Raw genomic sequence first — 27843 nt, forward strand, 5'->3', positions numbered from 1 at the left:
AACACAACACAGGACGACACAAGGGGCGAAATTGGTCAATAAACCTGGAGCTGCCGATCTACATGGTTCTCACGTTTACTATGAAAGGTAAAGTATAAGTCTTCTTCTTACAAATTTTGTTCTAAGTAGTCAGTGAGTGACAAACTATATTAACTCCAGAAACAGACGAACCACTCTGTAGCAGTACCCTGTGACGCCACAAAGTAGTTACCCGTAAATTCTTATGTAAATTAAACGTGCCCCTCCAGACTACCAGACGAGCGACACAGTGGCCAGCCACTGGTAAATGATGGTAATAGTCCAAGAGGCAGCGCTGAAAAATCTCTTTAAAATTACTAAAGCTAGATTTTTCATAGTTGATTACTGTGATTGTGTAGAGAAACATACTGCGGTCGGTCAAGCGAAACGTAGAACAGGAGTTCTACGTTAGGGGTCGGCCCCAGTGAATGTACAGTGTTATTCACTATATTTTGACCCCCTTGTAAACTGATTTATTCACAGAATTAAAAAAAAAATGTAAAATACAAAAGTTATTAATATAAACATTAATATGATTAATTATACAGGGTGCCCAAAATTTTTTTTTAATTAAATTAATTGTTTAATTAATAATTCAAATTTTTTTTGGACACCCTGTATAAATAATAATCTTAATGTTTATAGTACTGTATAGAGAATTGAATAACCTTTCAAACGAGCTAGCACACGACCCCTATTCTCATTTAAAAAAATAGTCGATTACGTCATCACGCCCAGATGGATGACGTCACTAGTACGATATATATGTCAGAAAATCATAATTAAAAAATCGAATAACTTTTGTATTTTACATTTTTTTCTAATTCTGTAAATAAAGCAGTTTACAAGGGGGTCAAAATATAGTGAATAACCCTGTAAATTCATTGGGACCGACCGGCTCTGTCCCGTCATACAGCTGACCGACTATAATAACTTTTATTTATATTCAATTTAGAATCTGTGTACTGATTTTCAGCCTTAGTAAATAGATTTAATTACCTTCGTAGGAAAGCAACTTTGATACCCTCTCAGTAACCCCTGTTCTACGTTTCGCTTGACCGACCGCATTATGTTTCTCTACACAATCACAGTAATCAACTGTGAAAAATTTAGCTTTAGTAAATTCAAAGAGATTTTTCAGCGCTACCTCTCAGTCTATAACTGATCAATGTGATGTTTAGAAACATAACTATCATAACTAGAACGTCAGTTGAGCGATTACAATTATTGCTTCAAAGACTAACCTAAACAAAGATGCGTTTCAATAAAATTGAACAAGTGTATACAGGGCGTAAGAAAAAGGCAGGTCATAAATTAAATCACATATTCTGGAATCAAAAATAGTTCAATAATTGAACCTAACTTACTTTAGTACAAATGTGCACATAAAAAAGTTACAGCCTTTCGAAATTACAAAATTAAAATCGATTTTTTCCAATATATCGAAAACTATTAGAGATTTTTTATTGAGAATGGACATGTGGCATTCTTATGGCAGGAACATCTTAAAAAAATAAAAGTGAAATTTGTGCACCCTATAAAAATTTTATGGAGATTACTAGGTACCCTTAACCCCCCTCCAAATATTTTTGTGCGTTCCATTACACTATTATAACGGTACCATTAGTTAAACACAATATTTTTAAAACCTTTTTGCCTCCTAGTACTTTTTCGACAAGTCAGTTTTTACCGAGATATTTTGAACATTTTTAAAATCCAGCACATATTTTTAAATTTAAATGATTAAAGTAAGATTATAGAATATAGAACAAGAATAAAAAAACCGCTAAACGCCGTAAAAATGAGTGGCGCGTACAATATTCCAGCTACAAAAGATCTGATATGAATATTACGTGGCCTGAAAATCTATTTTCATTTTGATGCAAAATAAAATTTTAGTTTTATTTTAAACAATTTTTCCATAATATTTGCTTTTGAAGTAAACGCGCCACAAAAGAGTAACTTTGATACAGTTTGAATTTTGAAACTCTTCTGTGACGCGTTTGAAATAAAACTAAAATTTTATTTTACATCAAAATGAAAATACATTTTCGTGCCACGTAATATTCATATCAGATCTTTTGTAGCTGGAATATTGTATGCGCCATTCATTTTTACGGCGTTTAGCGGTTTTTTATTCTTGTATCAGGAGTTTTTCAAAGTTATTTATAAATTAAATATATGAAGTTGAATGCATGTTTCTCGATTACACGTTAAGCTTTATAAATGGTCGCCTTTGTCGCATTACCTCCCAAATGATCTAGTGTCCATCGAATGTACACTAGATTATTTTCTATTCGAAATAGATTGAAAAAAAATATTGGGATGGCCGGTTAATGAACTCGGATTGCCCGTTGTCAGATCAAATTTAGCATCGTAACCACTACAACTACATAAACCATTTCGGTAATAATCGTTAATTTTATTATACTTTGTAGCTTAATAACTTCTAAATGGCTTAACCGATTTTGATCACTAAACATGAGTTTGAAACGTATTGGCAAATAGAAGCTGATGCATCTAAGGTCAAATATGATAACTGAAACTATTACAGGAATTATTGAGCTTGAAAAACCGTTTTTCCCATAGATTTGATCATACTTATGAAGCCTATAACTTAAAAATTCGAATTTTCCCGGATATGAGGTATACACCGTCAGATTCGTCTAGAGTCCTTCTACAAACGCTCAGTTATTGGCACAATTCGTAGGTTGAAATTTTGAGTAATTGTCAAAAAACCAAAATTTTCAAAGTTTAGTTTTTCAGTTTTTCGGCGATACTGAGTCGTGTGTTGTATGTCTGATCCTGACGGCTTACACACCATTTGAAAGCTTAACTCAATACTATTGATTTGGTGTATTTGCGGTTCTCCTGTTTCTTCTTGAACCGAAGATATTACCCCCAAAAAATATGCCGTTTTGTACGTACCAAGTCCTATAGCTGGCTGATGGGTGGTCAAAAGTCACAAACTACACCGGTTCTGAATCGGCCCTGACCCCATCTTCCAACACAGAAAAAAAATTCAGATCGGTTTAACTTTTCCAGTCATATACGTACATATATACATATCCACAAACATTTTCCCTTTTTTTAATAGAAATTGAGTTATATTTCTGAGCTCGGTAACTTTTGAATAGTATAACCGATTTTCGAAATTAGACATGCGTTGGAAAGGTACTATTAGAAGCCGTAAAGGTGGTACTTAAATTTTCGAAGTTTTTGGGAGTTTTTGGACCGCCTTGGACACCCTTGGACCAAAATGGATGGTTGACATATAAATGGGCGAGTCTTTTCCTGAACTTTAAGATGGGAGTTGGCACAATTTTCAATTCCGTCAGATTTATAAAATCTAAAATTTCGTGTGTATATAGTGTCGCATGTAGGGGGGTGTGGGCGTGCGCCACTCGCGAGAACTGCCGTTCTCTGGTAATATTATTTTCATAATGTCTATTATTACCAGGTCTCTTACCTAACCATGTCAAATTATGTGTTGGATTTTACAAATGTTCAAAATATCTCGACAAAAACTGGCTTATCGAAAAACTACCAAGAGAAAAAAAAGGTTTTTCCCGTCGAAGCCAAAAATTGACCAACATAAATAATCTATAATCATTTGTTAACCAATCTTATAATAATTTTAGATCAGCTGCTTCAGTTGCAGACGCAGGTGGAAATTCTTACGGATCCAGTGGTCCACATTCTCTAGGTCCTCCAATGAACTCTCTGAACCGTTCAAGATCTCGCTCGCCTAAACGGTCCCTCAGTCCCAATCTTTCTACAAGACGATCTCTGGTTCCACCACCGACAAGATCTAGGAGTCCTACGCCGAATTACACTTCAAACCTTAATACCAAGCTGTCCAGCAATAGGAGTCCACAGCATAAAAATTATGGTCCACAGTCGTTGCCGATTATGACTAATCACAAATCGAAGAATATCGTCAGTAGCATGCAAATTCCAGTAGATACTAAGGTAAGGAATAAAAATACAGACATACATACAGTACACACTGATCACCAGTCTATTAAGTTTTTAATTTGTCTCTTTTTCCCTAAAGTTCTCCTCCTCTATCTTTTATCCTTCATAAGGATGTGGTGATGTCATGTGATTTATTTGACTATTTCTGTCCATTTATCTCTCTCGTGTGCCAGTTGTTTTGTTTCGGAGAATGAGTTACCAGTCATGTCCTTTATTCAGTCGGACCATCGTAGTTTGGAGATCTTCCTCTAGATCTTTTGCCCTCTATATTGCCTTCAACTATCATTTGTTCCATGGCTGCTCTTCTTCTAGTTATATATGTCCAAAATGTCTTAGTATATTTTGGTTGATAGTTGTGGTGAGTCTATGAATTATTTGTGCCACGTGTGGTCCATTGTATGCGCAACATTCTGCGGTAGACCCACATTTCAAATGCAATTTTTGACGCTTCGAATATGCTTTTTTGATGGTCCAAGTTTCTGAAACGTAGGTGGCGATAGGAAATATTAATGCTCGAGCAAGTCGTAATTTTGTGTTTTTTGTAATGTCAGTGTTCTTCCTTATTTTTGTAAGTTTGGCTGTTGCTAAACTGGCCATTGTGATGCCTCTACGGATCTCGTCTTCGCATCTACACAGTGAGAACAGAGCCTAAGTAATTAAATTGTCTAACCACTTCGTAACCTGTTAAGTTTCTTATATCTGCTTGGTTGTTTCTGATTCTATCGATGATGATTACTTTGGTTTTCTGTTTATTTATTTTCTGTATTTTCAAACCATATTCCATACTCACCATGCCTAGCTTATTAGTCATAATGTGTTTCAGTTCTTCTGGTGAAGACCTCAATATAAAAGTGTCATCAGCGTAACGTGGGTTTTTGATTGTTCTTCTTCCTATAGTTACTCCAACTTGCCGTTCTTCAAAACCTTGACGTATAATGTTTTCAGTATATATATTGAATAGAATGGGGAATGTTATACATCCCTGCTGAACTCCAGATTTTAATTTGAAGTTTTTCAACCCAGATCAGACTGATCGGAAACTTTAGTTACGCTACGTTGTCAGATGAATCTAATCCGAAAAGGTTTTTCGGTTTTTTATTTGCCTGTTTCACAGTAAAATTTCTTTCTGCTTCCTCATGAGTAAATTTTAAAACATTGTGTATAAGTTCACGGGAGTGTGCACATAGATGTATTCTAAATAAACAGAGCTATTCGACCGATTTTTCCGGAAATGTCGCAAAACCACTGATGTAAACTCCCTCTCCTTGATTTGCCACCTGAGTGACCTTCGCGGATTCAGATATTTTTGTACAATTGTCCTTGTCAAATATCATCTTTTTTTAAATTCTGTCAGTAAAAGTATTATTATTATTAACTTTTAAAATATTAAAATTGTTTTTTAGGTTCTTAAATCAGAAGTCAGTTTACACGTAAACGATACAGATCAGAGTGATACTACATCTGAAGTGTCAGACGAAGGTTATCGAAGCTTAGGTTTAACTCATGATAGAACCAAACAAAGGTCGTCTGTGTACAGTCAAAACTCTACAGAGGATGCTGAAGAAAACGGTGAGTTAACACTTTTTCTCAAGTCATAATATTGTAGCTATGATAAGTATCATAACATCATGTAAAATCCTTCATCAGTTCAAAAATACATAGTATATTGTGCAACAAGTGCAGAAAGGTACCTACTAATTTTTCACGAGTTTGAAAAGTTGCGGTACGAGCGCAAGCGAATGCCGCAATTCAAACGAGTGAGAAATTACCTTTCTACACGTGTTACACACTATATTTTTTCTACAACCACAGTTTTTGCTAAAAATAAAAATCACAATTTCCAATCGAAGATTTATTATAATAATAAATTATAAATTTTAAATTGTATTTAATTAATTCTAATCAATTTAAATTCCTTATACCTAAACAAATTACACAGAAATCAGTTAAAAAATTAATGCACTGCCTTAATTGCAGTTATGCTATTAAGACACTGTAAATTTGGATTTCTGAAAATTTAAAATTTAAAATTCACTTAGTATTCACGTAATCAGCAAGTAACTAGATAAACCATTATATTTATGCAGTCACGGATTTCCACCATGCTTCATTCAACGTATCTTGCTGAGGTTGCTAAATCCTTATTGGTTAATTGATAATTATTGTAAAATGTTTATTAAGTATATCTGAATAAGCTAACTGAACTACAGGTTATATATTTGTCTACACGTAAACAGAATATACCTATATAACGTTACTCCGAATAAGGTAGACATTTGTAGAATACCAAATTTAATGTAAAGTTCAAAAATAATGTGTTAAAGTAGCGAAGTTTTCCAGATTTCTCGGACATGAGATGTAGTTAAATCGGTTCTTTTTTTGAAAAGTATTATCAAATATAATATCTTAAATAAAACCATTTCATCAAAACATGTTATAATTATGTTTATGTTTTTTTTGTGGAATGTAATGGTACCGTGCAGAAAAGAACTTATTCTATGGATGCTATATAATGTGCAACTTCTTTTACTACTTAAATAAAATACATTCAAAACGAACAGTTTTTCACGCAGTGAGAAAAGTCGGCTATTGCAGTGAGAAATATTTTTTCTCACGGGTTCTCCTCATAGATATAATAAAACGTAGATTAGGCAAGGTCCGAAAAATAGCGTAACGGGGAGCAGTTCGGGTTGGTGGTCTATCTATCTCTCTCTGCCGGCGCTTAGCTTTCTCTCTCTAGCATGTGATGGCCGCTGCCTCTGTGTCTGTGTTGTTCCATTACTCCCACCTCTTGGTAGATACGCTCACACTCGTACGACCGACAAAGATAGCTAGACCACTGTACTTGATACTGGCGTTATACCTCGTTGCATTGAGTGGCATATCCCTAGCCTGGTACTTGTCTCTGGTTCTCGTATGGTTTTCCATACATATGATCGCCGTTTCCATGGTAACATGTACAATACAAGCACAATTAATGTTATCAAACAAATTGTGTTGAAGCAAAACTTACCAGGAATTACCTTTCAAAACTGTTCAAAAATAACTGTTAATTAGAATTTTAAATAAATAACGTATTAGTCCTGTCGCCAGGGGGGGTACAACGGCCTCGTTAATTCAGATGGACTTACCCAAGTTTTTTTTATGTATTTTGACCCGTAGAACACGAATTTTTTGGGTAACAGTTGATCCGGATGTCGATAAGATTGTTATAGACCAAGAACTTGAGGAATCAAATAACAGCGATTTTTGGCAAAACAAAACAATATTTTGTATTTTTTGGGTCATTTTAAGCAAAAAATATTTCTACAAGTTTTTTAGTAGGATGCACAGTTTTCGAGATAAACGCGGTTGAACTTTCAAAAAATCGAAAAACTGCAATTTTTAAACCCGAATAACTTTTGATTAAAAAATAAAATAGCAATTCTGCTTAGCGCCTTTGAAAGTTCAAGTCAAATTATGTCGGTTTTGATTATTTGCATTGCTAAAAATTTATTGTGTTATTGTTAAACAAAGCTACAAACAACTAGTGCGTGAGTGATGTTTCTATGATTTCTCATTTAAAATCGAACGAGTAGGTAGAATAGGTACTAGTGCAATCAAGACTATTTCTACGTTACATGCGTTAAAACACATGTAAAAGCACGGGAAACCCTACGTGTTTATAGCTTTGTTAAACAATAAAAAAATAAATTTTTACCAATGGAAATAATCAAAACCGATATAATTTGACTTAAACTTTTAAATGCGGTAAGCAGACTTGCTATTTTATTTTTTAATCAAAAGTTATTCGGGTTCAAAAATTGCAATTTTTCGATTTTTTTAAAGTTCAACCGCGTTTATCTCGAAAACTGTGCATCCTACGAAAAAACTTGTAGAAATATTTTTTACTTAAAATGGCCCAAAAAATACAAAATAGTGTTTTGTTTTGCCAAAAATCGCTGTTATTTGATTCCTCAAGTTCTTGGTCTATAACAATCTTATCGACATCCGGATCAACTGTTACCCAAAAAATTCGTGTTCTACGGGTCAAAATACATAAAAAAAACTTGAGTAAGTCCATCTGAATTAACGAGGCCGTTGTACCCCTCCTGGCGACAGGACTATATATAAATTTTAAGAATATCAATACCTACGTATTGATGTGTATATGTATTTTATTTCAATTTATGCATATAATATACCTAAAAGCACCTAAATCATTTAATTTTGAAGTTTGAATTCTTGACAAAACCGCATCCATAGAAAAAGTACAGTGTACAACACATGAGAAAATGACATATTTCTCCCTCGCTTGATTGCAGCACTCGCCTCGTGCCCATAGATATATTAATAATAGATCAGGCTAGTTATAGGCCGATAAATGCATCGAGGTGTAACGCCAATATCAAGTACAGTATCTTTGCCTGTCGTACGAGTGTGAGCGTATCTACCAAGAGGTGGGAGAATGGAACGACACAGACACAGAGGTAGCGGCCATCATATGCTAGAGAGAGAAAGCTAAGTGCTGGTAGAGAGAGATAGATAGACCACCGACCCGAACTGCTCCGCGTTACAAGGGCGGATCCAGGGAGGGGGCCATGGGGGCCATGGCCCCCTCCGAGAATTTAAAATAATATAAATTTAAATATTTGCAGTTCAAATGTTTTTAATTTCAAACTCATATATGTACAAAACGGGATAAATATGTTTTCTGGACTAGAATTGAACAAAGGCAGTAACGGAAGCTTCAAGAATGACATAGATGTTTTACAAATCAAACTGTTGATAATTTTACAAAGGGCCAATTGTTAGAACGACCTTTACAGCCATCAAAATCGTATCAATTTCCATATTCTATACACAAATAGAATAAAAAAGAAATGAAGCATTACTTGAGTCACTAGCATCTGGAACAAAGGAGTTGGATGGTAACTTCGAACAGTGAAAAGGAATGGTTTTACAAATATTGCGTTTTTTTTCTAATGAAAAATATGGTCACAATAAAGGGATGACAGCCCAAAGCCTTGTCACTAAACCTTTAACATATTTCGCCAAACTCATGAGCAAAGACGGAGCCAACAAACCCATGAAAAAACATCATACCACAAGGTGCGTTCAGGTTGAGCTGGATTTTCTACAAAGTTATCGCAACTCTCAAAAGTCAGTCATTAAGCAGATATACTCTCAGAGGTCTAAACAGATACAAAAAAATAAAGAAAGACTATGACCAAGAGTAGGGTCTATAGTGTTCGTGTTATAGGTCGACAAAATATTCCTCTAAGAGACCATCGTGATGATGGCCTTCTGCTTCTGGACGAAGATGCTGGACCTAGCAATGAGGGGAATTGTTAAGGTTTAAAATCGCATCAGGAGATAAGACTTTTAAATAACACCTATCCACAGCATCTTTCTGAGCAACATACATTAGTAGCACCAGTCAAAATCAATTAATGTTAAGGTGAAGAAATAATTGAACAAATAACGGATGAGGTTCAAAGTGCAAATTATTACCCTGTCATATTTGAAGAAACGACAGACGTATCCCAAGTGGAAAAGTTTTCCCTAAATTTAATATACAACAACAGACATTTGATACAATAACAACATTCGTGAAGACTTTGTCAAGTTCATTACGGTATTATGAACGGTATTATTAAACTTGTTGAAAGAACTGCACTTAAATCCGAAGAAATGTGTAGGAATCGGTACTACGGCAGGAATGGTGAATTTTAAAGCACTTTCACACACGGTAAAAGTGTATGAGAAGTGCCTTAAAACTCACCATTGTAACCCTAATTTTAAAAAATCCCCCCCCCCCCGTACCCACGGTCCCCTCCCCAAAAAAAGTTCATGGCCCCTCCCGAAAATCGGTCCTGGATCCGCCCTTGCCGCGTTACGCTATTTTTCGAATGGTTTGTTCGACAGTAAATGGTTTGAGTTCAATTAGTGCGGTCGTAAATATTATTAAATTTATCTTACCTGGCCCATTGTTTTAAGACCCACCCGGAGCGATAAGCCACCGAGGTAGACAGGGTTGGTCTTTTGCAATTAACACTGACTAGACGGTACTCCCATAATAAACCCTAAAATAAATTTTACCTGAAACCGGGCCTTTTATACTATTATCGCTTAATCCGGGCTGTTTATAGTGGTAACTAATTGAATTTAACCATTTACTGTTTAACATACCATACCTTGCGTAATCTACGTATTATTATATCTATGGGTGTAACGTCAATGTCAAGTACGCTGGTCTGGCTATCTTTGTCTGTCGTACGGGTGCTAGCGTATCTACCAAGAGATGGGAGTAATGGAACGACATAGACACAGAGGCAGCGGCCATCATATGCTAGAGAGAGAAAGCTAAGCGCCGGTAGAGAGAGATAGATAGACCACCGACCCAAACTGCTCCGCGTGACGCTATTTTTCGGACCTTACCTAATCTACGTGTTATTATATATATGTTCGTGCCTCGGCTCGTGCCAACAAACTTCTGCGCTCGTGAGAAATATGTCTTTTTTCTCACTTGTTGTACAATATAATATTCTGGCACAGAAACGTCACTTTTCTGCACACTAATGGCATATATCTTATACTGTGAGAAAATATCAAGTTTGTTAACATAAAACAGTGCAGAAAAGTGCATTTTGAATAGTGGTCGTAGAAAAAAAAAATAGGTATGTAATGCCAAAATGAAGAGTAGGAAAAAAGCGGACTTAAGGGAACTTTAACTGTCTTTTAAAAAATCCATTTTTGTTTTTTTTTACTTAAAAACATTTCTTATTATCATGGAAATACTGTCCTTTTTTTTCTTTGATATATATTTTAAATTATGTTCTGTTGTGATTGATAGCATTTTTTTCATATTTAAAATTGTATGCAAGTTCTCTACTATGCATAAGTCTACACCGGTATTTAGGCATCAACGCTCTTCCGGTAGGGATCTATGGGGAGTATCACTGAGCCACAAGCCCTCATCCCTTGCCGTACTGCTCCCTCATAGGCCGATCAGACGCCCACATATTCCAGTCTAAGCTTCAGATTCATATTAGAATTTTGTACTGACGCGTTAGCCTTTTTGTTTTTTGTTCACCGGGTTGGAGATTGAACTCACATTCATCACAGCGAAGTGAAGTGCGGCCAACCGCTCGTCTCGCTGAGCTATCCGATCGACAGTCTATGCACTATAATTATTGTAAACCTAGTATACGTACTGTACCGGGTGTCCCAATAAGAATGGCTCTCGGCCATATCTCAGGAACCGTTTATAATACAGCTTTTAGAAAAAAATATTTATAACAAAAGTTGTCTCGGGAAAAGCCTGTAAATTATTTTCATAATTGTAGGTCCACCGCTAGAGGGCGTAATTGAATATCAAAAATTAAAATATCAAAATTTTACAAAATTTACCTAATGAAAGGGAACTGTAAATCCGGTCATCGTATTCTTCATAGAATTCTGCGCATATTTGATTTCACAAGTTTAAGTCTACCTTTGCAAATAAGAGGTGGGGTAAGTGGGGACCTTCTTATGAAAAAATGGCTGTGAGTCCGATTCTGCTAAATCGAAATTTGCATACTTGGTCTTGTTGAAAACAGCTCTGTTTCGTCAATGAAAGACTCTTATTTTCGAAATAGCCTAATGAATATTATGCCAGCTCGTAGGCGTTACTTAATTATTTTCGGAAATATAGTTTCCTTTGGAGAATATTAAATACAAGTATACATTTTTAATCCTGTATTACAAAATTAGACCAAATTAGCAACATAATACTGAAAACCGCATGTCGATACCTTTTTTCTATCTCGAGATATCTTAAGAAACGTGTACATTAAAAAAAACTGTTAATGCCACTGGTAAACGAAGTTAAGGAAAAGTAGTGTGCTATGGAAAAAACAAAGCAACATTTTCCAGATGTAAACGTATATAATTAATTAAAACAACACTAAGACAAATAACACTGTACAATATAACAAAGAAATAAAAGCAACTACTTACTTAGTGACGACCTAAATGTTCAAATTGTTGCTTATCATTTTCGGTGCAAACATTTACGCTTTCAAGAGTAGATTAAACAGCAGTCTCAATATCTGCTCTCGCAATGCTTTGAATGGCGTATTGTATTCTCTAGATCAGAGGTTCTCAATCTGTGGTACATGTACCACTGATGGTACATAGGTATCATTATTGGCGGTGGTACACAAAACACAGAAAAAATTAAAATAGTAGTACTTAGTAAGTATTGATAATACAATTTAAAAATATAGGTGGTACCAAAAATAATAAAAATAACTGTAGGTGGTACATCACTCAAAAAGGTTGAGAACCGCTGCTCTAGATCATGTTTTCTCGAGTAGTGGGCCTAGCGGCAAAAACAAGGTATTTAATCCGTCCCCATAAATAAAAGTGTAAAATAGTTAAATCTGTTGCTGTTCAATCTACTCTTGAAAGAGTAAATGTTTGCATCGAAAATGATGGGCAACAATTTGAACATTTAGGCCGTCACTAAGTAAGTAGTTGCTTTTATTTCTTTGTTATATTTTATAGTACTGTTTGTCTTCTATCTAATCAGCCCTAAACATCCATCCTTGGATATAGGCCTCCTCTTCCTTCTTCCATGCCTCTCTATCTTGGGCAATTTGCATCCATTTTGACCCAGTGTGTTTCTTCAGGTCATCTGACCATCGCATCTGTGGCCTGTGACTGTTTGTCTTATGGTGTTTTAATGACTTATATACGTTTACATCTGCAAAATCTTTATCTGTTTTTTCCATAGCACACTACTTTTCCGTAACTTCGTTTACCGGTGACAGTTATGTTTAAAATTTACACCTTTCTTAACCCTAGAAGGACCAAGGAGGGTTAAAAAGTATCCACAACATTGCATTACATCCGATTTTCTAAATACCTTTGTTCCTAAAAATCTCAAATAATTAGTAGTTGTCGGCGTGCTACTGCCCTATTATATGGCATAATTAGAATTTCTATAATTTAATTCATTTCCTCATACTTTATAAAAATTTGACAGGGGACTATAAATAATCCCCTTGAATACCTTCAACACCATCCCAAAATGGAAAGGGACGATATCATTCATGTGTCAAATTAGCAAAATTTAGTGCAAGTATGTATGTGGTAAGCACAGCAAGAAGTCAAAAATGTTTCTGTATCCTACGATGATGACAATTCCACTGAAGCCGAAGACTCGAGGTAAATTATAAATTCGTGTCTTTTAACTGTTCCATTAACGTCTAGGAATAATATAAAAGTGTTATTTTTAAATTAGTTTAAATTAATAAAGAAGCACGTTTTTGATTAATTTATGTGTGGTACATTTATTGACCCTCCTTGGTCCTCACTGTTTCTAATAAAAGGTTGGTCCTGCGAGGGTTAAGATATCTCAAGATAGAAAAAGGTATCAACATGCGGTTTTCACTATTCTGTTGGTAATTTGGTCTAATTTTGTAATGCAGGATTAAAAATGCATACTTATATTTAATATTTTCCAAAGAAAACTAGATTTCTGAAAATAATTAAATAACGCCTCCTAGCTGGCATATTACTTATTAGGCTATTGCGAAAATAAGACACTTACATTGATGAAAAAGAGCTGTTTTCAGCAAGACCAAGTATGCTAAATTTGATTTAGCAGAACCGCACTTACAGCCATTTTTTCATAAGAAGGTTCCCACTCATCCCCATCTCTTATTTGCAAAGGTAGACTTAAACTTGTGAAATCAAACATGCGCAGAATTTTATGAATAATACGATGATGGAATTTCCAGTGCCCTTTCATTAGGCAAATTTTGTAAAATTTTGATTTTTTAATTTTTGATATTCAATTACGCCCTCTAGCGGTGGACCTAAAATTATGAAAATAATTTCCAGGCTTTTTCCGAGACAACTTTTGTTATAAATATTTTTTTCTCAAAGCTGTACTATAAACGGTTCCTGAGATATGGCCGAGGGCCATTCTTATTGGGACACCCAGTACAATATAAGTTGATGTCTGACCACAATACACGTATGTGCACACTTTAATTATCATCTATTTATTATTTTCTAGAGCATCAAGTTTATGTAGACGACGACCTCAACGAGTTTGGCCTCAGAAGAACCCAATTTTCTCAACGGATTTACGAAAACGATACCAAAACCATCCTAGAAAAGACTCGCCACGCAATAGATAAATTGTCAGAATCGTCCAGTTCATCTCCAGAAACCACAACTAACGAAACCCTTAGTCCTAAAAAGAAAGAACGATCTTTCTCCTCAACGAAGGAGGGCGTGCAAGCCCGAAGAAAGTCATACATTAGAAGCAATAGCTCGGAAGCGAATATCGACGTCCAAAAGAGCCCAAAGAGAACTCCTTCTCAACCCAAGAAAGTTGATTCTAAAATTAGTACCTGGAGTGGAAGACCTAAGGCTTCTAGAGCTAGCATTAGTCAAGATACTTTTCAACCTTTCGCCAGAAACTCAACAGGTAATTTTTTAATTTACACAAAAAACTACAATGTAAGTCGGAAGTACACATCTTATGGAAAATATAATCTCACTCAAATGAAATAAAATTTAGATGAATATGTTGGTCTCGGAAATTACAATCATTTTATATCATTGCGCCAACCCTGAATTTTAATTAATAACGGCATAAATTGTAATTAAAGTTAATCGAAATCACATTTCTGAAGTCCTTAAAACGGTCATCCAAAAATATTATTAATCTAACATATATTTTATTGAAAAGAGCTTACTAAGACTATTAGAGGAAGTACGACTAACCAAATTGAATAATAATAAGACAAGATAAGAGTAACCCTCTGTCTTACCCTCACTCTAATCCCTCAGAATGATTTATAGAGTACCGAATTACAATTTTTTTCTCTTCGACACACGTAAAATCCCATTTGATTTTAGATTTATTTATATCAATTTACGCCGTTATTATTTAAAATTCATAGTTGGCGCAATGATATGAAATTATTGAAATTTTGAGACCAATTTTTTCACGTAAAATTTATTCTGTTTGAGTTTATATTCTCTATATAAGATGTGTGCGGTATTTTTATCAACTAAAAAATTATTTCATTTTATAAAATCCTTAAGTTGTTTAAATGTATTGGATCCGTTATTTGACTCTTCTGAAATACTATTCATGCTTCTTTGATACGTGCAAAGTATCTGTAAGAATGTGTTGACCTCTTATCAGGCATTTACAGTATGAGCATTCTGATGGTACCTATTTATCAGTGCTTATGAGCTAATATTGTATGACCAATATTAGACCATTTACCATTACCTCTTCTCTTCTTTTTTCTTTTTTTGTGGGAGCTGGAGCCAAAAATTAATAGATTTGATCTATTCAAGCTTTGAACTGTTTGAATCCCAACAACGTTGTCAAACTTGTATACAATATTATTTGATATTCATATAGACGTCTGGGAATGAAATTATTTTGATTTTAATTTGATATTTTTTAATGATTTTAATTTCCAATCGTCTAGTAAGATTTTTCATCATGTTTTTCAATTCTGTCCAATCAGATTATTTTTATACCGGGAATATTCTACCTACATTATTATACTGGGAATAATTTTTAGGTATTTTGTTTTTGTTTAATTACGAGTTTCCTAGTTTTGATAACTGTCACATTTGACCAGAATGACAAGAAAATGAACCATAATAAACGTTTAGTTCTTCATGTCAAATTGTTACGAAGATAACACAAATCGACAATTTTAAGCGCTCGAGTGTACTTCGGTACAGGTGATTTAATCTTTCGCAATCTGACAAATGATGCATTTTTCAATTAATATCTTTATAGGGTATGCAAATGGTCATTTGTGCCATATCCTACCATGAAACCTGCCTGTTCTTTGTGCTGATAGAAATCAAATTTAGGTGTTAGTCTCTTTGTTAAGATTTTCATAAAGAGTTTGTACGTACACATGTGTCAAGAGACTGTTTCTAATTTAGTAATTTAATCACAATTTTGTTAAACAAGACTATCACTGCATTGTTCCAGTCTTTTGGAATCTTACCCACATACAGGGTAGCGAGAAAGTATGGAAACACAGTAATTTCTCGGAAACCGCTTGACCGATTTTTATAAATTTTTAGTGTAGGAAACAAAGGTTGAACCTTGCAAAATGGACACAAGTCCGGTTTTATTTTTTTTCTGGTATATCAAGGGGTGCTTATTATAAGACTAACTTTTTCTGAAAAAATTTCCCCCCGGAACCCCCCTTTTCACCCCTTTAAAGGGGGTAATTTGTGGTTTTTGCGGAACGTAGCCCTTCCTGTACCTCTTACAAAAAATTTCTTTTATAGAAATATGAAGAGGACTATATTTTCTACGATTTATTTCCAACAGTATATGTCTATCATCCACCGTTTAGCGGGGGTGGCGCCCCAAAGTTGACAAGTTTTAAAAAAATATGTTTTAAAAAAATATATATTTTTCCCTAACTGTAACGGAAATTAAGAAGAAATTCTACCGCAATTATTCACAAATAATTGATTGATTTTTTGGTGTAGGTTTCACTTAAGGATAATTGCCCATTTTTTAATTACAGGGTGTTACATTTTAAAAAACCCCTTTTTATACCATCTGAACCGTTTATGCTAGAGTAAAAAGACTTTCAGCGATTACCCATGTACTAGTGCTATTTACAAATTTGTATAATGCACCCCCATTTTTTCCCCGGAACCACCCCAAAAAAAAGAAAAATTAATAAATAAAGTGATTTTCTTGGAATCCTTCACACACAATGCCCTTTATTAATATGCTTCATACATCATTTTGTGCACGTTATTATTACCCATGCATGGACACTAAAAGCGATTTCCTAGTTCACCCCCTGTAGCCAAAAAAAATAAATAAAATGGGGGGTTGAAAATTTTTTTCTGTTTTTTGTTTTTTGATCCATATGGGCATATGCTTCATCAATAGTGCTTTTCAAAAATATATATGGTTATTGCAACATCCCTGCGGAAACTACCCCTATCCTTGAAAATATACTGCAGAATCTACCCCTATCCTTTGGCGAGCATGTTTTTACGATTTTCTCATTACCTATGCATTCTTTTTAAACAAAACTTATACAAGGTTAAAGACCACTATTTACTCTAAAAATTAGGTCCTATTCATTTTTTTCGTATAAGCAACCGTTACGGCACAGTGGCGCCGTAAACCTCATATATGCTTTGGCGGGCTCCAGTTTTTGTTTGTTTTTTTCGTCATCTGTTCGTTTTATTGATAAAGTACTTATGTAAAATAAAACAACACAGTGTAACCTACAAATTATGACTTATGCACATTTTACAATCTTTGCGCCCCAAAGCCACAGTGGTGGCCCAAAATCAATTTTTGCATATTTTCGCCACCTACACGCATTTTATTGCCTTAATGCTACCTTAATAGCACAATATTCACCCTTAAGTTGTCGCTAAGCAGTGGCGAATCCAGGGAGGGATGATGGGGGCGATCACCCCCCCCCCCCTTTCAAACCAAGTGATATTATATTTAAAGATTATAAAAATATTCATTTATTTTTATAGAAATTTAACCAATTGGCACCCCCTCTTAACGATGCTGGATCCACCACTGTCGCTAAAGCATAAAAAGTACGCCATTTTTATAAAAATAATAATATAATATAAGTATTTCTATAAAAATAAATGAATATTTTTATAATCTTTAAATATAATATCACTTGGTTTGAGAGGGGGGGGGTGATAACCCCCATCACCCCTTCCTGGATCCGCCAGTACTTAGCGACCACTTAAGGGTGAATATTGTGCTACTAAGGTGGCATTGATGCAATAAAATGCGTGTAGGTGGCGAAAATATGCAAAAATTGATTTTGGGCCACCACTGTGACTTTGGGGCGCAATGACTGTAAAATGTGCATAGCTCATAATTTGTAGGTTACACTGTGTTGTTTTATTTTACATAAATATTTTATCAATAAAACAAACAGATGACGAAAAAAACAAACAAAAACTGGAGCCCGCCAAAGCATATATGAGGTTTACGGCGCCACTGTGCCGTAACGGTTGCTTATACGAAAAAAATGAATAGGACCTAATTTTTAGAGTAAATAGTGGTCTTTAACCTTGTATAACTTTTGTTTAAAAAGAATGCATAGGTAATGAGAAAGTCGTAAAAACATCCTCGCCAAGGGATAGGGGTAGTTTTTGCAGTATATTTTCAAGGATAGGGGTGGTTTCCGCAAGGATGTTGCAATAACCATATATATTTTTGAAAAGCACTATTGATGAAGCATATGACCATATGGATCAAAAAACAAAAAACAAAAAAAATTTCAACCCCCCATTTTATTTATTTTTTTTGGCTGCAGGGGTTGCACTAGGAAATCGCTTTTGGTGTCCATGCATGGGTAATAATAACGTGCACAAAATGATATATGAAGCATATTAATAAAGGGCATTGTGTGCGAAGGATTCCAAGAAAATCACTTTATTTATTAATTTTTCTTTTTTTTTGGGTGGTTCCGGGGAAAAATGGGGGTTCATTATACAAATATGTAAATAGCACCAGTACATGGGTAATCGCTGAAAGTCTTTAAACTCTAGCATAAACGGTTCAGATGGGTTTTGGGGTTTTTTAAAATAAAACAAAAGGGGTTTTTTAAAATGTAACACCCTGTAATTAAAAAAAGGGCAATTACCGTTAAGTGAAACCTATACCAAAAAATCAATCGATTATTTGTGAATAATTGCGGTTAGATGGCTTCTTAATTTCCGTTACGGTTAGGGAAAAATATATTTTTTTTTAAAACTTCTTTTTTAAAAACTTGTCAACTTTGGGGCGCTACCCCCGCTAAACGGTGGATGATAGACATTATGCTGTTGAAAATAAATCGTAGAAAATATAGTCCTCTTTATATTTCTATAAAAGAAATTTTTTGTAAAAGGTACAGGAAGGGCTACGTTCCGGAAAAACTACAAATTACCCCCTTTAAAGGAGTGAAAAGGGGGTTCCGGGGCGAATTTTTTTCAGAAAAAGTTAGTCTTATAATAAGCACCCCTTGATATACCAGAAAAAAAAATAAAACCGGACTTGTGTCCATTTTGCAAGGTTCAACCTCTGTTTCCTACACTATTTGGTGGGTAAGGGTTTTCTAATGCGGCCGATATTATAGTGGTAATTACATTGTTGTCAAATCTTCCGTTTTTCTGGAAATCTAATGAACTTTCTTATTTTAAATGGAACACCCTGTATATTTTTTATGTTTTGAAGTTCTTAATAAATACGGATTATTGTTTTATATTATATTCCCTGTACCTAAATGAAACAATTTCAGAGTTATTGCTCCATATATATAAAAAAAATTTAACAAATTATAAAAATCAATTTTATCTGCCCGGGTTGACATTATTTTAGGTTCTTTGGATCATTAGGAACAAAAAAGGTCTTTTGTAATTTTCCTCAAAAGTTAATCGTTTCCGAGTTATAAACAATTTAAAACTGAAAAAAATTGAAAAATGATGATTTTCTAGGTTCAAAAACACATGTAAAAAAATATTATTTTAGAAATTACGAAATGTCTAAATTCAAGTTCAAACCTTATTGTATCAGATACCAATAAGTGATTTGGTCTTATTCTATTTTAAAATATTATTTTTTGAAAAATTAAAAAACAAAACAATATTTTAGAATAAAACATGCCAAAAGTTCTTATAGGGATCTAATACAAGAAGGTTTGAGCTTGAATCTAGGTACTTTCTAATTTTAAAAATGATTTTTTACTTGTGTTTTTGAACCTTGAAAATCGCCATTTTTCGATGTTTTTCAGTTTTAAATTGTTTAAAACTCGGAAATAATTAACTTTAGAGAAAAATTACAAAATACCTTTTTTGTTCCAATGATACAAAGAACCTAAAATAATATCTACTCGGGCTGAAAAAATTGATTTTTTATAATTTGTTTAAATTTTTTTTAAATAAATGTAGCAATAATTTCGAAATTATGGCAGTTAGTTATAGGGAATATAACATTAAAAATAATCAGTGTTTCTTAAGGACTTCAAAACGCAAAAAACATACAGGGTGTTCCATTTAAAATAAGAAAGTTCATTAGATTTCCAGAAAAACGGAAGATCTGACAACAATGTAATTACCACTGTATTATCGGCCACATTAGAACATCCTTGCCCACCAAAATTTATAAAAATCGTTCAAGCGGTTTCCGAGAAATTACCGTGCTTCCATACTTTCTCGCTACCCTGTATAAGCATTTATTAAACAGTTCGCTTACAGATTTTAATAGAAATCTCCTCCTGCTTTTATTACCTCAATAACGAGTCTTTTATAAACGAGATATAGGGCAGTTAATGAGGATATTTGGCTCCAAATTCCATCCTACTATATCGATTTACTTGATATTTTCACAGTAAGTAAAAAATAACTCAACAAACAAAGTCTACCCTATATGCTATGGCACTTTTATCTTGGCAACGGTTCCCACCCCTTCAAGGGGTGGAAAATTTTTTGGTCAAAATAACCACGGAAATCGCTAGGGAACCTTATTCTAAGCAAAAATTGTTTTATAAATTTTTTTTGAAAACTCAGTTTTTTTGAGTTATTCATAATTGAAAACTGGCCATTTTCATTGAAAAATGATACCTTTTCGGACGGTTTTTGCGAATTCCTTAAAAACTATTCATCTAACCAAAAAAACTATATAAAACATTTTTGTAGCCTATAAAAATACAAAGAGATTCGTTATTTCATAAATCTTCTAGTTATAATACAAAAGAGATATGGTAGGTGAAAAGAGTTTGTTTTTTGGTGCATGCTCAAATCAGTGTGAAATAACAGAGAAACGGTCGATTTTAGGTGTATAATGCTACCAATATCTTTTGTAGTGCCTGAAAAGACCTTTAAAATGAGCAATATTAAATGTCGATTTTATTCAAATTAAGCAAGTTATGCTGCAAAAAAAAATTGAAGACTAATGTAGTTTGAGAAAAAATGAGAAGTATATTTAATCACTTATCCACCAGAATTTAAATACATCATTTTTCTTTTACAATACCGTTTATTATAGTGTTGTTTCTATGTTCAAAAAGTTGAACGGGTTTAAAGTAAATGGTTTTTGAAAAAAATAAGATCAAATTATCGAGCGTATTTTTAAATTTTCTTAAATACCTTCCTTTTTCTCCATGTAACTCGAAAATGATGAGATACGAAAAAAAGATACTATACAAAAATGTAGGGTTTTTTTAGATAAACATTTTTTTTGTCTTTCATTACTGTATCTCTTACCATTTTCAAGTTACATGGAGAAAAAGGAAGATTTCTAAGAAAATTTTAAAATGCGCTCTATAATTTGATCTTATTTTTTTTCAAAAACCATTCATTTTAAACTTATCCAACTTTTTGAACCTAGAAATAACACTAGTAAAAGGTATTGTAGAAGGAAAACGATGCATATAAATTCTGGTGGATGAGGGGTTAAATATACTTCTCATTTTTTCTTAAAATCCATTAGTCATCAATTTTTCTTGCAGCATATCTCGCTTAGTTTAAATGTAATCGACATTTAATACTGTTCATGATAAAGGTCTTTTCAAGCACTACAAACGGTATTGGTAGCATTATACACCTAAATTCGACCATTTCTCTGTTATTTCAAGTCGAAGGGGTGGTAACCGCCCCCAAGATAAAAGCGCACATCGGCATAGGGTAGACTTTGAATTAGGAGATAAGTAGAGGCTATTCCCAAAATTTCATTAAAATCCATGCAGTAGGATAGAATTTGGAGGTAATACTCTGTTCTTGCTCTCAATGACTGACGTAATATAGATATAGCAGACTACCCCGCTATACTCCCAAAGCCACGTAAGCGGTATAAAACGGGAGACTATTATTATTAAATAATAACGAGTCCATCATCACCAAGCGATTGATAGTTCTTCATTTCCTTTAAATCTGCTCTTACTTATGACACTATGTATAATGGGTAAAAGTATTTCAGATCCCTGATTTATGAGAGTCCTTACTCGTGCCGGGAAACTGTCTTGTGGTCTTTGACTGGTATAGAGGTCTTTACAAAGCTCTCTAGCTAATTTTCAGAATGTTCTGTTTGCCTCATTTTTGCCATTCCGTCTTTGTCTCTCAGCTTAAATATTTCTTTTTTACTTTGTGTGAGTTTTTTTTTTCATTATCGTTAAACCTTTGTTCTCTTCTTGTGTTTGAGTAATTACATTAGTATTATATCTTCTTAAATCTTTTCTAGTTTCTGCTGAAATTTTTTTATTTAGTTTTCTATATTCTTCTTTGTTTCCCATTTGTTTCTCGCTTAAGTTTCGCGTATTTCCATGAGAGCTTTTGTAACTTTGCTAATCTTTCCACTTTTGGTGTCATTCTTCTTGCCAAATTTGAGTTGTGTGTCTCTAACCGAGTCTGTTATTAATTTATTGTGATCGTCAATGGTAAGAGGTTTGGGATTATTACTCTTTAAAGTTTCGACTATATTTTTAATGTTTGCTTTTGGCTGAATATATGCGTACTGTAATTATTGTATTTTATTTTCAGTGCGAAGGAGTGTATCGGGGCTAGAAAGGAGGTCTTCTTCAACAAATACATCCCCCACCAAAAGCAAACTAAGGCAGGAACTTCTCCAAGCCGTGAATAAAGCCGACTCAGACGAAGCTGTCGCCCTGCAGGTCCAAATGTTGCTCAAGAAGTTCGGTAGCTTAAGCACGTTAAATGACGACGAACCTCTAAGCCTACCCATTTTACCAACGAGAACGTCGACAGAGAGAATGTCGTTCAGGAGCCCCAGAAAGGATTCTAGGACTGATAATCACATGACTAGGATACCTGCTCCCGTGTCAATGGCTAAGTCCTAAATCAAAAATGAAAATTAAAAATAAAAAACAGAATCAAAAGGATTACCTGCATTTTAGATAAATGTGTATGAAAATATTTTTCTGTAAACATAGGTAGAACACATACATTGTTCTATTAGTGCTAGAAAGAAAGTTAAAAAGAAGTATATACGAGTATATATTGAATCTCTTTAATAATTTATCATTTCTGGTGGCTCTTAATAAGACTGGGACTTTGTATTTGACTACATTAGTATGAGTTAATAAAGTCACCCAAGTGACTAGGTCAAAATAATAACTTATTAATGTGCTAATCGACTTAAAATGTTATCATTATTTCGTTTTTCCTACAAATCTCGTTGCACGTCATCTATCAGCTGATAAGTTTATATGCTTAAAGCTTTACAATGTTGATTCAAAATAGTCGAAATAGTAAGAAATTGTCAAAATATAAATGCTAAACGAACGTCTGGCAAGAGCGTTAGCTCAGCAAACTGTGTTTAGCTCACACTCTTGTTACACATCAATTCCTCAATTCAGTGTTATTTGTTAATTAATACAGTAATTGATGGAATAGTTTAAAAAGCAACAGTTACCTACTGCTTTGTTTAAGTTTTATTGGGGCAATATTAATTTTCATTCTATCGTAGTAGATCTAAATATTATTTTACAATCATTTATCCTACTAATATTTGAGAAGGAACGATGTAACAAAATATAGCGACATTGTTTAAATGTCAGACTCGCTATTCCAACATGCGTGTATTGTGTCTCACTCGTATTCAAACAATTAAGTGTTATCTTTGTTCCCCATACTGAATGGCCTATAGGATAGTTGAAAAATTGCCGTGTCTGTATAACATTAGTTAGATATATTGGCCACTGTTGATATGTAACTTAATTTGTAGGAAAAGAAGATAAATCTAGGCTGCAGGAAAATGTTTTCAAACTCTATTTTGCGTATATATTCACTTTTTGCATTGTTTGTAATAACATGCGTATTAAAAGTTGATTCAACCAAAACCGTCACAATTCTGCACCTATTATTGTACTCCACATCCTGCTAAAACCTAATTTATGAGAAACTTTTTGTTACTATGTTTAAATGTTAGATACAAATTGTTAAACAAGAGGTGTGTATGAAAATGCAACAAAAGAGAATCGTAATGTTTGGTTCGACCAAAAACGTGCAACATCGATCTGCAACCACGTAACATAGAAGAGTAATAACATATTTGAGTTAATATCTGCGTTGGCGTATGTTCTTATCACCATAAAGGAGTGTCTGAATCCTTTATGTGACCAGAAAAATAGTCTTAGTCCATGTGGTGAGACCGCTCCCGTCTGAAAAAATGTCTGTTGTGGGAGCACGCCAAATAGAATTCTATTTTAGTGACGTCACGTTGCCTAGCAACCGTCGATTCTCCCATTATGAAATTCTACTTTGCGACGTCAGCAAAATAGAATTCTATTTGACGTGCTCTGGGCCTTGATTCGGTTTCTTTGTGGATTCTTATTCAAAAATGTCCCCTTTAAATAAATCTGAAATCTGAAGGATGCCGGGCGGAATTTTTGGGCAGAAATTGTTTAAACAAATACAAAAGATCACGTTTTATTGTCCTGGAACATATATTTTTAGGTTTTTTGGATCATTTTAAACAAGAAAGGTATCTTGTAATTTTTCTTAAAAATTAATTGTTTTCGAGTTATAAGCGATTTAAAATATGAAAAATTCGAAAAAAATTTGAGGCTTAAAAGCTCATATTTAAATTAGTATTTTTGAGGTTGCCAGATACAGTGGAACCCCGTTAACTCGGATTAATCGGGACCGCGGCCGATCCGGGTTATCGAAAATCCGGGTTAGCCGGAGAAAATGGTAAAAATTAATAAAATATGGTATGCTTACAGATAAACTCCGTTATAATTGTCACACAGACACTGGTAAACCACGTTCGCATTCCACACAAAACCACACATACAAAGCGTCGTCAAGAGTCTCATTCTTAGCTTTATTAGCTTTGCAGCGATTGTCCAAACTGTCTTTTGTTATCATTTTGAAAAAAATTCTTCGATTTTAGTTCTATTTTTCTTCCAATCCGATACTGTAGATGTACCGACACCATATAATGCTGCAAGATTCACCTTTATCAATTCTACTTAATGCTTTTAGTTTCTTTTCCATTGTCACTACAACATTTTTACGTTTTGTTGCCCTTATAGACAAAAGACACGCACACAAAATCTGAATAGATTTACGCACGATTACAGAACGGAAGCGAACAATTCGACTTTACTACACAAAATACCGTCTCTGATGTTATGTTATTTAATAACAGTGATGACTAAGACCATTGTTAAAAAAAGAATTTTAATAGTCTTTTCTAAACAATGCTAAGACAGTTTCAAATAAATAAAGGATAATACAGGTGCCTGTTGTTTTCGATAACAGGACAATGAATGTGGTGTGCCATGAGTCATTTTTACTATGGTATATGTAGTTCAAATTACACAAATACCCATTATCTCTCAAATATTATTTTACATAGAGTTGGTACAAAACCTCGTGAACCTTGAAAATGCGTATTTATAACCGAAATAAAATGAAGCCAAAAACATACGACTATTTTATTTGCTGCGAATTGCGCGACAGGGTCCCTCTGCACCCTGATATTTTCAGTAATGTCGGATTCAATCGTTTCGTTCGTATATTGACGTCACCAAATGAATGAATTAGGTTCACGAGATTTTGTAACAGCAATACATTTTTATTGTTGAAATGTTTGTCTGATAAAAATCGGTCCGGGTTAGCCGGACTTCCGGGTTATCGGGGGCCGACTTATCGGGGTTCCACTGTACTTAAATTAAAGATTAAACATTCAGCTTCAAGATTCTAAAGAGTGATCGCGTCTAGCCTTAATTTATACCGTTCTTTTTTAATTGTTAAATATGCGTGATTATCCGATTTTTTTGCCGGTGCGGCGCGCTCTATTTCAAAAATCTCCAAAAATATTTTTTTAGATTCTTTTGGATATTCTAAATAAAATAAGTTTCCCGACATTTTTCTCAAAAGTTAATAGTTTTAAAGTTATAAGCGATTTAAAATCCGAAAAATGCCAAAAAACGCATTTTCGGATTTTAAATCGCTTATAACCTTAAAACTGTTAGGGTAACTTTTGAGAAAAATGTCAAGAAACTTATTTTATTTAGAATATCCCAAAGAATCTAGAAAAAATATCTTTCGGAGGAAAATTGGAGATTTTTGAAATAGAGCGCGCCGCACCGGCAAAAAATGGGATGGACATGCATATTTAACAATTAAAAACGACGGTTTAAATTAAGGTTAGACGCAATCACTCTTCAGGATCTTGAAGATGAATGTTTAAACTTCAATTTAAGTATCTGGCAACCTCAAAAATACTAATTTAGATATGAATTTTTAGGCCTCGATGCGTATTTTCGCATTTTTCAGATTTTAAATCACCTATAACTCGAAAACTATCAATTTTTGTGAAAATTTACAAGATACCTTTCTTGTTTAGAATGACCCACAAAACTTATAAATATATGTTTCTAAGCAAAAAACGTGATCTTTTGTATTTGTTTAAAAAAATTGTTTAAACAATTTCTGCCCAAATATTCCGCCCGGCACCCTTTAGATTTGTTTAAAGGGGACATTTTTGAATAGGAATCCACAAAGAAACCGAATCAGAAATTTTTCCAGACGGGAGCGGTCTTACCACCACCACATGGACTATCTAAGGTCAGCCACTCACTATCAGATATACCTGAACAGTAAGACACTTGTTAGGTGTACCTGATAGTGTGTGAAGGGAATAACTAACCTCTCAGGCGAACTGAGGAGCTTACTAATGCCACACACTATCAGTTAAACCTGACAGGTCTAACTGTTCAGGTGTACCTGATAGTGAGTGGCCGGCCTAATACATTCTAAGTAATTGTCTGTTATATCAAATAACAAACGTATTGCACGTGTTACGTTTCTTGGGTCAATAAAGCCAGTCACTCACGGTACTGCGGTGTCGTTCGAAAAAATCGTCGATGATATCAATTCTGCAGTACCTACTGCAACACACAGGCCACTCTCTCTATTAAAATTGTAACGACTTTGTTGAATGCACACTTTCCAAATTTTTGTCAGTTAGTCGAATTCGACAAAATTAAACGACGAGGTAACTTTTTTGTTGCACTTCTGTACACTCCGATATATTCGCTTTATTTAAGTTGCCTACGTGTACCTCCTTTTAGAGGCATTAATTTTTATATAAATACCTACATGTTACATGCAAAAAAATTCCTATGGTGCTATTTTTTGTTAGGTAGGTAGAAATTTAGATAGGTTTAGATTTTTTATTGGTTGGAAACCATACTGATGTTAAATATATGGATTTATCTTTTGGGAAATACAAAAATGTTATTGGATTTGGTTATTCCCTCTTTATTTTACTTTTTCTTCGTCTTATTTGATTTGAAGTAATCTTTAATTCTTTCAAAACATTTTTGTTTTCTCTCTTTTTCATAGGCATAACATTGTACTAATCAGGGTTTGAATAAACAGTTATGTATATAGCAGTGTACCTAATATTAGACACAGTATAGTTTCAATTTTTTATTTTAGAAAAATTTGGACTAGGGATATCTACTAAAAATGCTACAGTTGTATAACTCTATTGATTTTTAATCCTAGATATTTATATACAAATTATTTAGCAATACATTTTAATAATATTACTTTAGTTTTATTTCCTATCCTAAGACCTAAATAATTATACACATATAGAAGAAAATGTGGAATATTTTAAACTATCATTAGACCAGGGCGCATCTGTAAAATATTAGTACATTTGGATGTTGAGAGGTGACTCATATTTTTTTACAGAAATTGCTTGAAATTAACTCGTATATTAATAATTGAGTTATCCTCCCACTCAAAAAGGTTCGGAACATTGTTTAAATAATCAAAATGTCAAAAAATGAAGGAAAAATT

General features: G+C 33.9%; 1 protein-coding gene across 1 annotated transcript; it reads left to right on the forward strand.

Moving 5' to 3' along the window:
* On the forward strand, nt 1-27584 carry LOC126882270 (GAS2-like protein pickled eggs; the record flags this gene model as incomplete). Its single annotated transcript, XM_050647108.1, is given in 5 exon segments — nt 1-87; nt 3660-3990; nt 5400-5565; nt 14045-14461; nt 22543-27584. Coding segments are annotated over 5 exon segments (1318 nt in total), but the record flags the coding sequence as incomplete, so codon positions are not given.
* Nucleotides 27585-27843: the final 259 nt, after the last annotated feature.

The sequence above is a fragment of the Diabrotica virgifera genome, chromosome 3, assembly GCF_917563875.1.
Source record: "Diabrotica virgifera virgifera chromosome 3, PGI_DIABVI_V3a".
NCBI classification, from domain to species: Eukaryota; Metazoa; Arthropoda; class Insecta; order Coleoptera; family Chrysomelidae; genus Diabrotica; species Diabrotica virgifera.